Consider the following 16,075-nt stretch of genomic DNA (forward strand, 5'->3'; position numbering starts at 1 on the left):
CTTAGACTGCCAGAACATGGGGGAGAATAGGGTTCAGGAACTGGTCTAGCAGTGCAGGTGAGCAGAGGACCGGGCAGATAAATATGTTTTTCCAAATCCACTAGAGAGAAACAAGCAGTTAATCTTTGCACTGTGGGTGCAGCACTACTGCAAAGAAGAATTTTTAGGCATCCTGGAGTTTAGCTTTAACCATTCCCACTGTTGGGTACCATCTGGTCATGCCCACCTACACACTGCAGAATTATCTTCTCAGTCTTTCACAATCTCTGCAATGCTCATGCTCACAATGCAAGTTTCCTTTAAAAACACCTATCTGTCTAGCAATTCTTTGTAGAAAGTGCATATCCCATTATCACTATCCCTGACCTGGTAGAGTCATGAAGTGTTGTATTGGATTTTCAAATATAGTGGATCTTAGTCATAAGCAAAGAGCCTGAGCCTGACAAAACTCACTGCAGCACAGACTCAATGGACCAAGAGAGTGGCTATTCCCATTAAAGAGAAAGTCGTTATTCACAAGTCATATATGGTTTGAGTTGGCAGAGGTCAGTGATGCAGAGCAGAGATGACACCATAAAATACAGTTATTGATCTGTCTTAATCTGCATCTCCAAGTCCATTCATTTAACACCTGCATTGCTGTATTCAAAATGGCTTGGCTTCTGTCCTGATCTCCTACAGTGAATAGGCCAGAATTACTCTGATATTACAGCAGCGATTACCTGGCTGGTCTGATCATTGGATTGATGTATGTGAGGGGTGAGTACCCTATAGATTACGAGTGACAGGCTGTGCTCTTATGTAATAGTATAGTTGACAATTTGAGTTTGTATCATTATGAATAAAAGCCGATCTTTATTTGATGGTTTGATCCTTGGATTGTGGGGTGAGTATCCTATAGATTATAAGTGACAGGCTGTGCTCTTATGGAATGGTATAGTGGTACTGAGAGTTTGTGTATAGGTAACAAGTTTTTTATGATTTATCACAGCAGATCTTTATTAACTGGTCTGATCATTGGGTTGAGGGATGAGCACCACAGTGGCATCACCTGGGGGGGGGGGGGGGGGGGGCATGCCCCCCCCAATATTCTGCTGTGTCCCCCCAACAGGATCCCACCTCCTGCTCTGGGATGGCTGGTCGGTAAGCCCAGATTGTGGATTCCTGACTTACCATCCACGAGCATTATTGTGAAGAAGCGGAGCCGATGCTTCCTGTATAGTTCCGACTTCTGTCACAGGCAGAGTTATACCACAAGCACTCCACCTGTGACAGGAGCAATACAGGAAGCATCGGCTCTGCTCTCTATTGCAACCGTATGCTTTCTCCAGCTCCGCTCTTGTCACATCTCCATTGGTGTTTCAGAGGAGCCAGCTCTCCCAGTTAGCAATACCCACCAGCAGTACCAGTCAGCAGTACCAGCCAGGAGTACCTACAAGCAGTACCAGCCAGCAGTACCAGCCAGCAGTACCCACCAGCACTACAAGCAAGGAGTACCCACAAGCAGTACCAGCCAGCAGTACCCACCAGCAGTACCCACCAGTAGTACCCTCCAGCAGTACCTGCCAGCAATACCCACCAGCAGTACCAGCCAGCAATACCCACCAGCAGTACCAGCCAGCAGTACCCACCAGCAATTCCAGCCAGAAGTACCCACCAGCAGTACCAGCCAGCAGTATCAGCCGTGGAGGAGAGGACAGCCAGCAGTAGCCACCAGCCATACCAGTCATACCCGCCTGGGGGACAGCAGCAGCCAGCGATACCTGCAGGAATCCTGAGGAAGAAGTGAAGATTTAGGTTGTAAAGCAGTACCCACCAGCACTACAAGCAAGGAGTACCCACAAGCAGTACCAGCCAGCAGTACCCACCAGCAGTACCCACCAGTAGTACCCTCCAGCAGTACCTGCCAGCAATACCCACCAGCAGTACCAGCCAGCAATACCCACCAGCAGTACCAGCCAGCAGTACCCACCAGCAATTCCAGCCAGAAGTACCCACCAGCAGTACCAGCCAGCAGTATCAGCCGTGGAGGAGAGGACAGCCAGCAGTAGCCACCAGCCATACCAGTCATACCCGCCTGGGGGACAGCAGCAGCCAGCGATACCTGCAGGAATCCTGAGGAAGAAGTGAAGATTTAGGTTGGTTGAGGTGCAGGTAAACTGCAGTGCATCCGTGTTAAAGCAGCCCTAGGCCCCTTTCACACAATCGATCCGATCGGGTCTACCGTCTGTTTTTTTAGGTGGACCCAATCAGACCCTCCATTTACCTCTATAGAGTGGCAGATGTAAACAGACGTGTGTCCGCTTACAACCACCTATCTCCAATCCAATCTACTTAAAAAAAACAGAAGGGGATCTGTCTCCTTCTGTTTGTGTGGATTGGATCAGAGGGCTCATAGAGCCGGCTATGTCCGTGTCTGTTCTGCATATGCTGAGTGGACATGGACCTGTCATCTCCCTGATCCACTCATTGTGGCCTGTGACCGGTTACCAATTCGCTAAAGTGGCCCTCACTCCTCAAAAGGTTGGGAATTCCTGTTGTAGGGGCATGAGTCCCGGATGGAGAGGTGAGCTGTAGCAGCCTTCCCCCTTAGTTTTGCCACGGTGTGTGGTGGAGGGAAGGAGTCCCCGATGGAGAGGTGCGCTGTACTGTAGCGCATCAGGAGACCCATGGGGAAATCATAAAGATCTCCCATGAAGTTGATAAAAGTGTTAAGAGCTATTACTAAGGGCTATTACTGCACAAACTGCCACCATTAGTAGGGGTTATTACTGCATAAACTGGTACCAATACTGGGGGCTATTACTGTGTAAACTGGCACCAATACTAGGGGTTATTACTGCGTAAACTGGCACCAATACTAGGGGTTATTACTGCGTAAACTGGCACTAATACTAGGGGCTTTTACTGCATAAACTGGCACCATTAATAGGTGTTATTACTGAGTAAACTAGCAACAATACTAGGAACTATTACTGCATAAACTGGCACCAATACTAGGGGCTATTACTGCGTAAACTGGCACCAATTCTAGGGGCTATTACTGCATGAACTGGCACCAATACTAGGGGCTATTACTGCATAAACTGGCACCAATACTAGGGGCTATTACTTCATAAACTGGCACCAATACTAGGGGTTATTACTGCATAAAATTGGCACCAATACTAGGGGCTTTTACTGCATAAACTGGCCCCATTACTAGGTGTTATTACTTCGTAAACTAGCAACAATACTAGGAGCTATTACTGCGTAAACTGGCACCAATACTAGGAGTTATTACAGCATGAACTGATACCAATACTCAGGGTTATTACTGTGTAAACTAGCACCAATACTAGAGGCTATTACTGTGTAAACTGGCACCAATACTAGGGGCCATTACTGCCTAAACTGGCCCCAATACTAGGGGCCATTACTGCATAAACTGGCATCAATACTATGGGTTATTACTGCGTAAACTGGCACCAATACTAGGGGTTATTACTGAATAAACTGCCACCATTACTAGGAGTTATTACTGTGTAAACTGACACCAATACTAGGAGCTATTACTGCATAAACTAGCACCAATACTAGGGGCTATTACTGCGTAACCTGGCACCAATACTAGGGGCTATTACTGCGTAAACTGGCACTAATACTAGGGGTAATTATTGAGTAAACTGGCACCAATACTGGGTGTTATTACTGTGTAATCTGGCACCAATACTGGGTGTTATTACTGTGTAAACTGGCACCAATACTAGGGGTTATTACTGTGTAAACTGGCACCAATACTAGGGGTAATTACTGAGTAAACTGGCACCAATACTGGGTGTTATTACTGTGTAATCTGGCACTAATACTGGGTGTTATTACTGTGTAAACTGGCACCAATACTAGGGGTTATTACTGCATAAACTAGCACAAATACTAGGGGCTATTACTGTGTAAACTGGCACCAATACTAGGGGTAATTACTGAGTAAACTGGCACCAATACTGGGTGTTATTACTGTGTAATCTGGCACAAATACTGGGGGTTATTACTGTGTAAATTGGCACCAATACTATGGACTATTACTGTGTAAACTGGCACCAATATAAGGTATATTACTGTGTAAACTGGCATCAATACTAAGGGCTTTTACTGCGTAAACTGGCACCATTACTAGGGGTTATTACTGCATGAACTGGCACCAATACTAGGAGCTATTACTGCTTGAACTGGCACCAATACTAGGGGTTATTACTGTGTAAACTAGCACCAATACTCGGGACTATTACTGTGTAAACTAGCACCAATACCAGGGGCTATTACTGCCTAAACTGGCACCAATACTAGGGGCAATTACTGCGTAAACTGGCATTAATACTAGGGGCTATTACTGTGTAAACTGGCACCAATACTAGGGGCTATTACTGCATAAACCGGCACCATTACTAGGGGTTATTACTGCGTAAACTGGCACCAATACTAGGAGCTATTACTGCGTGAACTGGCACCAATACTAGGGGTTATTACTGAGTAAACTGGCACCAATACTAGGGGCTATTACTGCGTAAACTGGCACCAATACTAGGGGTTATTACTGAGTAAACTGGCACCAATACTAGGGGTTATTACTGAGTAAACTGGCACCAATACTAGGGGCTATTACTGCGTAAACTGGCACCAATACTAGGAGTTATTACTGAGTAAACTGGCACCAATACTAGGGGTTATTACTGTGTAAACTGGCACCAATACTAGGGGTTATTACTGAGTAAACTGGCACCAATACTAGGGGCTATTACTGCGTAAACTGGCACCAATACTAGGGGTTATTACTGCGTAAACTGGCACCAACAGTAGGGTTATTACTGGGTAAACTGTTTGCTGAAATTGCTTTAAGCTATAAAGAAAAGCTTTTAAGAATTTTCCTTCTTCTAAGATCTGAAACAATACCTGAGGAAGGAAGGAAAACTATTATAGGCTTGTCTTTTAGGAGTTAGGTTAGAACAATAAAAAGGTATCATTGCATACTGCATTACTCTTGTATTTTGTAACCGTATTTATATATATTCTTATTTTGTTTTTTCAGTGGTATGATAGAGTGGTGAAAATGATGAGTGCCCCCCTAGTTTTGACTGTGGTATCTTATGTGCCCCCCCCCCCCTATATATTGTTCTGAGAGTCACCACCGGCACCCTTTAGATGATAAGTGACAGGCTGTGCTGTTGTGGAATAGTATAGTGTACTGAGGATCTGTGTATAGGTAATAAGGTTTCTCGTGATATATTACAGCAGATCTTAATTAAGCAATCTGATCATTGGGTTGTGGGTCGAGCACCCTGTAGATGATAAGTGACAAGATGTGCTCTTTAATAATGGCATAGTGTACAGGTGACAATTAGAGTTTGTATCATTATGAATCACAGCAGATCTTTATTGGTTGGCCTGATCGTTGGGTTGAAGTATGTGTGGGGTGAATACCCTATAGATTATAGGTGACAGGTTGTGTTGTTATGGAATGGTATGGTGTATAGGTGAGAATTAGAATTTGTATCATGATGTTTCACAGCAGATTCTATTGGTTGGCCTTATTATTGGGTTTGGGGTATGTGTGGGGTGAATACCCTAAAGCTGATAGGTGACAGGCTGTGCTGGCATGGAATAGTATGGTGTATAGATGAGAATTAGAGTTTGCATCATGATATATCACAACAGATCTTTATTGATTGGCCTGATCGTTGGGTTGATGTATGTGTGGGGTGAATACCCTATAGATGATAGGTGACAGGCTTTGCTCTTATGTAATGGTATCATAGAGTATAGGTGACAGAGTTTGAATCATGATGTATCACAGCAGATCTTTATTGGTTGGCCTGATCATTGGCTTGATGCATGTGTGGAATACCCTATACTGTAGATGATAGGTGACATGTTGTGTTGTTAAGGAATAGTACGGTGTATAGGTGAGAATTAGAGTTTGTATCATGATGTATCACAGAAGATCTTTATTGGTTGACCTGATCCTTGGATTGTGGGGTGAATACCCTATAGATGATAGGTGACAGGCTGTGCTCTTATGGAAAGGAATAGTGTATAGGTGACAATCACAGTGAGTGGTGGATGGTGATGAGATTAAGCTTCTCCAGGAAATGCTGAGCTTTCTAGTCCAGATGTGGAGTATTGATCGTGAGTAGGTGGAGAAGAAGCAATATATTTCCTGGGCTGGATGTGTACTATGATCAGAACATAAATAAAGGCTGTGTGTTGTGTTCTGTGTGTAGTGTGTTATATGATGTGTGTTGTATGCTGTATGTAGTATGTTGTATGCTGTGTGTTGTGTGCTGTATGTAGTATGTTGCATGCTGTGTGTTATATGTTGTATGTAGTATGCTGTGTGTTGTATGCTGTGTGTTGTGTGCTGTGTGTTGTATGTAGTATGCTGTGTGTTGTATGCTGTGTGTAGTATGTTGTGTGCTGTATGTTGTATGCTGTGTGTTACATGCTGTGTGTTATATGCTGTGTGTAGCATGTTGTGTGCTGTATGTTGTATGCTGTGTGTAGTATGTTGTATGCTGTGTGTAGTATGTTCTATGCTGTGTGTAGTATGTTGTATGCTGTATGTAGTATGTTCTATGCTGTATGTAGTATGTTCTATGCTGTGTGTAGTATGTTCTATGCTGTGTGTAGTATGTTGTATGCTGTGTGTAGTATGTTGTGTGCTGTATGTAGTATGTTGTATGCTGTGTGTAGTATGTTGTGTGCTGTATGTTGTATGCTGTGTGTAGTATGTTGTGTGCTGTATGTAGTATGTTATATGCTGTATGTAGTATGTTCTATGCTGTGTGTAGTATGTTGTATGCTGTGTGTAGTATGTTGTGTGTCCCCTGTACAATGTGATGATGTGATGGCACACCTGTCCCTGTCTGTCACTGGGATTCCTTCCACCTCCCAATATAACGTCCGGTCACGGTTAATCCTGGGAGTTTGAGTGGAACAGCTGATAGGGGGAGGGGAGTGATCGGTTTTCTGTGTCTCTCCCCTTTGTCGCCCCAGTGCCCTCAGCAGCTGTCAGTGGATGGGGGATGGGGGGGGGGATGGGGGATGGGGGGGGGGATGGGGGGGGGGGGGGGGGTGAAGCATAGTTTCTCCAGGAGTTGTGATTGAACGTAGAGAGGTGTAAGGCTGCAGAGAGGAGCTCCTGTCCTCCTCCACCCTCCTCTCCTCCTCCTCCTCCTCCTCCTCCATCCCTCCCTCTATGTGCCTCTCAGGCACACGCATGGCCATAGGGGATCGTGTTGTGTGATCGAGCCACCTGTCCCCCTCACCTCCCCCTCCACCCATCCTGACCCCCTCCTCCTCCTCCCTCTCTGCCCAGCTGTCCCGCACCGATCCAGCCTGTCCCGATCGCCTCGTCTCTCCCAAATTCTTTTGGCAGACGCTGCAGCTGAAGAGCCTCCTGATCTCTCCTTTCTTCTTTTCTCATCCACACATGTGCCCAGCTTTTCCCTTTTCTCAGCCGACTTTGTCACATCCTTTCCTGGACACCTACCTTCAGATCCTTCCCTGGTCACCTACCTTCCCAGGCAGATCCTTCCCTGGTCACCTACCTTCCCAGGCAGATCCTTCCCTGGTCACCTACCTTCCCAGGCAGATCCTTCCCTGGTCACCTACCTTCCCAGGCAGATCCTTCCCTGGTCACCTACCTTCCCAGGCAGATCCTTCCCTGGACACCTACCTTCCCAGGCAGATCCTTCCCTGGTCACCTACCTTCCCAGGCAGATCCTTCCCTGGTCACCTACCTTCCCAGGCAGATCCTTCCCTGGACACCTACCTTCCCAGGCAGATCCTTCCCTGGTCACCTTCCTTCCTAGTTGAGATCCTTTCCTGGTCACCTGCCACCTCTGTGGGACCCTTTCTTGGTGACCTACCTTCCCTGTGAGGTCCTTTCCTGGTCATCAACCTTTCCTGGTCATCTACCTTTCCTGGTGACCTACCTTCCCTGTGTGGTCCTTTCCTGGTCATCTACCTTCCCTGGGCTCTGCGAAAGTGGACACGACACCGAGGATCGCTGCTCACGGAGTGGCCTCTGACAGTAGCATGTTTGGGGTGTACTGCATGGAGTATCCTTATCCAGTTGTACAGGTAATCCCTCCATACATTCACTTTTTATGTTTGTTTATTCTCTATTCCTCTTTGTTTATAAACACTGAGATCAAACTTTGTGACTCTCTGGTAGGGCGCAGGGCCCTATTGTCCACCTCTTCTATATTAATGTTTACTTGTATCGCTCCCCCCCCTGGTAGAAGGGGCACGTCCCCAACCATCAGGCATTTCAAATGATTATTCTTCCTGGCAAATAAACAGTCTTCAATTAATGGCAGTGATTTTATATACAATCGTATAGTCAAAGGATTTACTGTCTGATCAGAAGATCAAAAAGATGCTCCGTAAACCTAGGCTCACCACACATGGTACAATCTGATTGTAAAATCTCCTTTAGATCTACTTACAGATATGTGGTGCAAGGGTCCACCTGATTGGATATAAATTGAATTGGTAAATTAGGTAGGCCTTCACATTACATCTCTTTGGTAGATTTAAATGTAATTGTATGGTGAGACTGTAACATGTATGGTGAGCCTTCAGGATCATCATCGAATGATCTACTTTTCTGCGATCAGATTCTTTCATCCAAACTGATCAGAATCGTTTCAATAGCGTTGGTTTTGCTCAAATTCAATTGATAATTCATAGATCTGATTCTGTAAAAAATCCTTCAATCAGATCCTTACTTTATTTGTGTGAATCATTTCTATATCCTGCTTATGTTTTTAAAGTTGGATCTAGTTTCATGATTCTAAATTTAAGTTATTTACAAAATCTGTACCCATAAAAGGTTAGTTCTGCCAATAACGTCACTGGCAGTTTGGCTTATTATTCCTGTGGATCCGTGGACTCTCACTTCTACATAAAGGCCATCATTATTTAATATGGTTGTGTTTTAAGACGTCAACAGACCCCCGCTGATGCAAATATATTGTGTATTAATAGTACAGATAGTGATTGATTGTACAGCCTGATGGGTGACAGTGACATCTCGGTGGCAGGCCTGACTGTAACCTAACCCTGCAAAATGTCTTGGGAATGGGATACGTTTCTGTAGGTCTTCATTTTCATCAGATTGTCCTTGAATAGTGCTGTCCTCTGTAGGGTCGGAAGGCATTTGTTCAGCACATGTCTATGGCTACCCACCAACATTAGATCATAGTTGCCCGGTCCAGCACTTTTTTAGACAGATTGGCGATGATCTCATATCTGTGGTGTTCTTTGAGATGACCGGCCACCCACCTGATGGTAATGGAGAGATAGTTGGCTGTGCAGGTTAGCAAACCTGATCGCTGCTGTTCTCACTTTAATAAGCTGGCGTTCACCCTTTTCTCTCTATATATATAAATATATATATATCTATCTATCTATATATATATCTATATATATATATAGATATATATATATATAACTTATAGGCTGTGCTGGGCCTATCTAAAGTATTTAGGGCCCATTGCAGCACTTGAACTGTATGGTTGGATTGCGTTAATTGACCATGGGCAGCTTTACTCTGCATCTATCTATCTATCTATCTATCTATCTATCTATCTATCTATCTATCTATCTATCTATCTATCTATCTATCTATCTATCTATCTATCTATCTATCTATCTATCTATCTATCTATCTATCTATCCAGCAGTATCTATCTCTCTATAGAGCCTTGAAGGAAGTACATTTAGGCTGGATTCACAAATTGCGTTGACGTGCGTTATTTCAACACATAGCACTGAATTGCAGTTTATTTTGTTCACAGCAGGAGCCAAAAATACATGAATTTAATTTCTTTAATGTGCTCTGCAGCATGCTGTGATACGTTGTACCAATGCAGCATATTTTCACAAAGTGCACACCAGTGCAACGCATCCTTTTGAGCTGTACCTATTGGAAGCAATGGATTCCAGCTTGTCATTGCATTGGGCCTGTGTTGAGCAATGCAGTCAAACAGATTTGGCGTGAATGGGCCCTCATTGTGTTTAAAATTATTATCTCTTTTATTTGTGGTGGTATTACAGCATTTCTACAAATTTTAGGACAGGCCACAAAAACAGAGCAGAGGAACTTTGACATATTTTTACATAACCGCAAATAGAGAGGCTTTAATTAATTCCCGTGGGTGTGATTTTTTTTTTTTTTACACGTTATAGTGCATATATTTACATGTGTGTATCGGTAAAAAAATGTGTGATGCACTACTCCGCGTGCAGGCTGGATCCTAAGAAATTTACCCAATTCAAAAAGAGAGAAAGACAAAACCAATCAAAGCAAGCCTCACTACCAGTGTTCATTTCCATCAACATAAAATGTTATTTTAAACAAAAAACTCTATTTGAATTTTGCACAAGTGACCTTATCCCGTAAAAACATCTAAAAACGCATCACACAGTAACAAATCTTCCTGATCCTATTATATGAATCTGTTAGAATAACAATATTCCATTTATATAAATCCCATTGGGGGTTTAGAGGGATTATCCTCACTAGGAGACCCAGGTCTTAATTGCCACTAAACTAAATGCATAAATGTTATACAAATAACTAAATTAAGCCCCGCTCACACAGGCGGACTGATCAGGCCTGCCTAAAAAACTGTCTGAAATCCAAACACAGGTGTGACCGCTCCAGGTGAGATCATTTCAGGTGCAGGTTGGATCCGTCATCCGGTAAACTGATCAAGTGTAGAAGAAAGTGACCGCACTCCGAAAATTCTAATAAAAAAAGGAGTGATTTATTCTTCATCAAATACATCAAAAATCAAACTGTGAGACATGGGACAAAAGAAGGTAGACGCGTTTTACATGATGTGGTAATGAGTAAGCGGCCTCTTGTGTCGTGAAATGCGTCTACCTTCTTTTGTCCCATGTCTCATAGTTTGATTTTTGATGTATTTGATGAAGAATAAATCACTCCTTTTTTGATTTGAATTTTCGGAGTGCGGTCACTTTCTTCTACACTTGATCTGCCTAAAAAACTAACAGGCGGACCTTCCATTGCTTTCTATGGAGCGGCGGGTGTCAACGGACAGCCACCGACATCTGATCAAATCCTCTCCGCCAAAAAAAGATGGATGGGGGATCCGTTCCACAATCCATCTGGCAGATCAGATCGGATGGCCGTCGGGTGTAAATTTCAATTGGTCCATTTCAATCTCACCGCCCATAGAAGAGAGTGGCCTGTGTCTGTGTCTGCATAAGCGGAGTGGACACAGACAAGCCATCCGCCTGTTTGTCCACCCTATGTGAGAGGGGCCTTATTCTACCCACTTTCTGTAACCCCAGGCCATTGTGGATACACTCCCTGCTGGAGAAGTCTGTATAGAATGGAGGTCACACATCATAACGTGACCACTGTTTTGTCACATTGGTTGATTGGCAGGAAGGAAGCTATATTTAATTGAAGTGTGCTTTAAATTTTTAATTGTTAGGGAAGGTGATGGCTTGGGGGTAGGGGAGCCAGGATTGGGCTTTAGAAATGACTTCATGTGATGTTCTGTGCATTGAGGGCTGCTTTACAATGGTGTAATGCTGTAGAATTGACGTGATGTGCAGTGGTGTTGAGGACTACAATTCAATATGCTTGAATTGAGCCTTCCAAGGCAATACATCAAATGCAGCATGATGACTCTTTCCAACACATTGCAATACAGCACAGCAATAAGAATGAGTTCTATGGGAAATATTGTTTATTCTTTTGTCCATGCACTTTTCCAAGAATTGAAAATGTCACATGACATACATAGTTATATAGTTGAAGTTAAAAAAAGACACAGGTCCATCTAGTCCAACCAATAGAAAAAAAACCCCAAACGAATAGAAAACCTCCATATACACAATCCTATACCCACAAAAAAAAAAACAATAAAGCGTGATTCACTTTGCTCCAGTAGGGGAAAATGATTCCTTCCTGTGACCCCAGGAGGCAATTGGATATTCCCTAGAACACTTAGCCCTGGTGTTATCACCTCCAAGGCCTCATGCTAAGAGGGTGTTAATAATGCCGCTTTTAGAGGCATTTTGTGTTTTTTTAGCTCTTAATGTGAAGTGGAAAGTGTGAAAATACACATTATTTGCATCCTTTGGACTTTTACATTTGGACACTTGCTTAGACTGTTTTTAATTTAATTTTTTTTTTTGCACAATTTTTTTATTTAAGTTTTTGCTATTTACAGATCACAGAGCTGCATTTTAGGAAACACTTTGGTTGCTCAATGTGGTTCTGTATTTAATGATGTGAGTTTGGGGTTTTTAATGTAGCAGCAGTGAAAATAATTGATACCGTTAATTTTTTTGAGGAAATTGTTTTGAGAATAATTTATTACTAATTTATTATTATTTTGTATACACGTCCTTTTAGCACAGAGTAAGGGGGTATCTTGTTAGGTTTGGAAACTGCTTATGTAAAATGGGCATTGAGAATGAGCTCTAAATGCAAGAAATAGAAGTTCTACATTTCCTACCACCTCTGGCTCTCATTTGACTCCTTGACTTCACTCTATGTATCAAATACATATTTAGATCAAGAGCCGGTTCACACTGAGCGACACGACTTCGGGGGGCGACCTGTGAAGTCGCGTGCACCGCGACTTCGGCGCGACTTGCAGGGGCTTCACATAATGGAAGTCTATGCAAGTCGCTCCGAGGTCGCCCCAAAGTAGTACAGGACCCTTTTTCTAAGTCGGAGCGACTTGTGTCGCTCCTATTAGAACGGGTCCTGTACTACTCAATGGACCGCGACTGACCGCGACTTGTCAGGCTGACAAGTTGCCTGACAAGTCGCGACAGTGTGAATGGGCTCTTAAGGGTTCTGCATTTAGCCTGGATAAACTTGCTACATGCTAGTTCCAGGTAAGGGACTGGAAACAACTCAATGCCACTGGAGACAACTCAATGCCATTGGAGACAACTCAATGCCAACCTCCGTGTCGGAGGAACATTTGCATGTTAACTACTTGCTAATGGTCCATACACACTATACAATTGTCTTTAGATTTTTTCACCAAAACCATACAATATGAGGTCAAATCTAAACACTAGGGCTGCGCATCTTCACTTACCTCACGATTCGATGTGATTACGATTATTAGGGTCGCGATTCGATACGATTCGATTCCGCGATGCATCACGATGCATCACGATTACTGCCCAATGCCCATGCCCAGCCCACTGCCCAATGGTTTTCAAAACTTTATAAAAAAAAAAAAAACAATCAAGCAGTCAAAAATAAAAGAATCCTTTTTATTTTCATTTGCTTCAAAGGACACTTTCCTGGACCCTGTCATGGCCTGCAAGCCCTGCATACTTTAGTGCACTTGCACTGCAAACATATAGGAAGGTCTGAAAATGCAAACAGCATAGCAGAGACAGACAACAACACTAGTATTTTACTAGAAATAACAGTAAAATTAGTAAAAAACTGTAGTGCAGTTTACTGCTTCATAAAAGAAAATATTAATATAAGCCAGGTCTACCACCATTTAAAGTACAACTAAAGGCAAAACTTTTTTGATTTTGGATAAAGTTTTGCCTATAGTTGTACTTTAAAGGTGTCCCACACCTTCCCCAATCCCCCACAGCACTGACAAACACTGAGAGTGAGTCCCCCCCTTGCGCAGACCCCCACAGCTGACAGTGACACTGACAGAGACCTGGATGTCCCACTGTCCCACACCTTCCCCAATCCCCCACAGCACTGACAAACACTGAGAGTGAGTCCCCCCCTTGCCCAGACCCCCACAGCTGACAGTGACACTGACAGAGACCTGGATGTCCCACTGTCCCACACCTTCCCCAATCCCCCAAAGCACTGACAAACACTGAGTGAGTCCCCCCCCTTGCCCAGACCCCCACAGCTGACACTGACAGAGACCCCCAGGCCCCCACTGACACTCAGAGAGAGCCCCCCTGGCTGCCAGACTGCCACAGCAGAACAGTACCCCCGGGCCCCGACCGACCGTCCCCTGTCCCAGCCCCCCCCCCATCAGACATCCCCCAGAGATACAGACGAGACCCCCATGAATGTCATGATTATACAATTATTTGTTCGGACTAGTACATACCTGCTGCTGTGTGGGTTGTTGTGCACTGCATTGCAGAGGAGGACAGGTGCTGTGCTGCTCTGTGGCGGGCGGCTGGCGTCACTGGCAGTGGCGGCGTGACGGCGGCTAGGCCTGGGACGGTCGGCTACGGTGAGGCTGGCGGCGCTGGCTGGCTGCGATGGGGACGCACTTGGGGCTCCTCGCTCCTGTGCTGTGGCGTGTGGACTGGCTTCTGGCTTGTGGCTTGGCTGGCTGGCTTCTTGGCTGCAAGGCCGCAGGTGGGACGCCGATACACGCGGGGGATATCATGCTGCGCCTCGGCCCGGGTCAAAGAGACGGAAGGGGAGGGGCGGAGCCTTTTTATTAAGCTCCCGCCACTAACCCACCAATCCGCTGCCGATCTTGTGACTTTTACTCCCTTGCGCGATAGGGCGTGGCCGCGGCTGATGACGTCATTTCCTAATCGATTATGCCGGCAACCCGCATCGATGCAGAATCGCGAAGGGTCGAATCGCGATGCATCGATCTTTCGATTATATTCAGCAGCCCTACTAAACACTTTCAATTTGTATGTAATCAGGCAGGCCCTTGTACTACAAAGTTGAAGGCAAAGCTAAAGGAAATCTAACAACAAAAGTTGTACAGTGTGTATCCAGATTAAACCGAATAAAAACTATTGAAAAAGAAACTGGAGGCAACTTGGAGCTGGAGATTGGCGATGGCAGTACGCCTGACAGGAAAGCAGGTTTCCTTTACATTTTCCTTCAAAGATGCCTTTAAAATTACATCTGTGCATTAAACTGAACGAAAATTAAAAAACGTAATTAATTTAAAACCTATAGGCCTGTTCACACCAGAACCTGGAGTGGGAAACCCAAGTTCCGTGCATGTCTTCCAGGCCACGTTCAAAATGCACTGTAGTTGAGATGTGCGGAGGGCGTCAATGTTAATTTAATAACCCCCTAAATTCAGTTCCCAAACGCAGTGCGTTTGCCTGCACCAGATCACATTGTACAGCATGCATTACTTTTGCTGCAGTCCAGTGTGATTCAAATCGCACCACACTGAACTGAATGTGAATTGCACAGAAATGCCTAGCATGTCCTTGTGCAATTCCTGGTGTGAACCGACCCTACATCAAGGCAGTTAAAAACTATTTTTAAAGTTGTCCAGCTCCGCCAAAAGATAAGGAATATATTGCTTGTTTTTCTAGCAGATGATCTGACACAGAGTAATAGTGACCTTAATCCATGGATCTGCGGTCTTTCTCCTTGCAGGTCTTGGTTGTGATGACTGATCTTCTGAAGCCGCTCTACTTACTGTTTTTTGGCCACTCATGTTGCCACTTCTTTCACAAATGTCATCTCATACAATGCACTACCAGCAGCCACCTACCATCCTAATAACATGGCTCCCGGTCCTGCATTGTATGAGATGACATTGCAGCGTCTATCCACATTAAGTGCTGGAGAGCAGAGGAACAGTCCACTGGCTGCCATGGGACCATTATAGGAATGTTATATTCTATATACAGTATAATGTAACATGCAAGGCCGCTGATAAGGCAGTACAGCCAGCCATGCTGTACTGGGCCCGGACCCCATCAGTTCAAAAGGGGGGCCCATGCACCTGCTGGGTGGGAGATCTGGCTGTACTGTTTAATTGGAGACACTGATCCTCTTCTGCCTCCCATTGCAGCGCTGCCAAAGTCTCCTCTACTTCTCCCATCAGATGCACTGCAGAGAGTTTGGTTCTAGCCCATGTGCCCCTTCCATCTGCTTTCCAGGCCCCCCTGTGTGCCCCTTTCTCCTGCAGGGCTTCCGGCTTCCCTCCTCTCCTCTTCTGCCAGAAGCTGCTGTGGGCACACAGGTGGATGTTTCAGGACGGAGAGTGGTAGAAGGGGCCAGTAAATATGTCATTTCCTGGCCCTTTCCATTCCTGAATGAACACAGTGAGCG

At 44.7% G+C, this 16,075-nt stretch overlaps 1 protein-coding gene across 6 annotated transcripts in view; it reads left to right on the forward strand.

Annotated features, from left to right (window-relative positions):
- The window catches only part of RBFOX2 (RNA binding fox-1 homolog 2), a 528,484-nt gene that overhangs the window by 228,379 nt on the left and 284,030 nt on the right, over positions 1-16,075 (forward strand). Inside the window, exon 1 of one of the 6 annotated variants that reach the window (XM_082266544.1) lies at positions 7,951-8,118. The exons of 1 other annotated variant lie outside the window; for it this stretch is intronic. In XM_082266544.1, coding sequence (XP_082122670.1) covers positions 8,074-8,118 — 45 coding nt within the window. In that variant the 5' untranslated portion in view covers positions 7,951-8,073. Of the gene's footprint in view, positions 1-7,950; positions 8,119-16,075 lie in introns of those variants that run through there. 4 more of the 6 variants (XM_082266545.1, XM_082266539.1, XM_082266543.1 and 1 more) reach the window with 4 other exon arrangements.

This window comes from Pelophylax lessonae (assembly GCF_965119305.1).
Source record: "Pelophylax lessonae genome assembly, chromosome: 8".
Taxonomy (NCBI): Eukaryota; Metazoa; Chordata; class Amphibia; order Anura; family Ranidae; genus Pelophylax; species Pelophylax lessonae.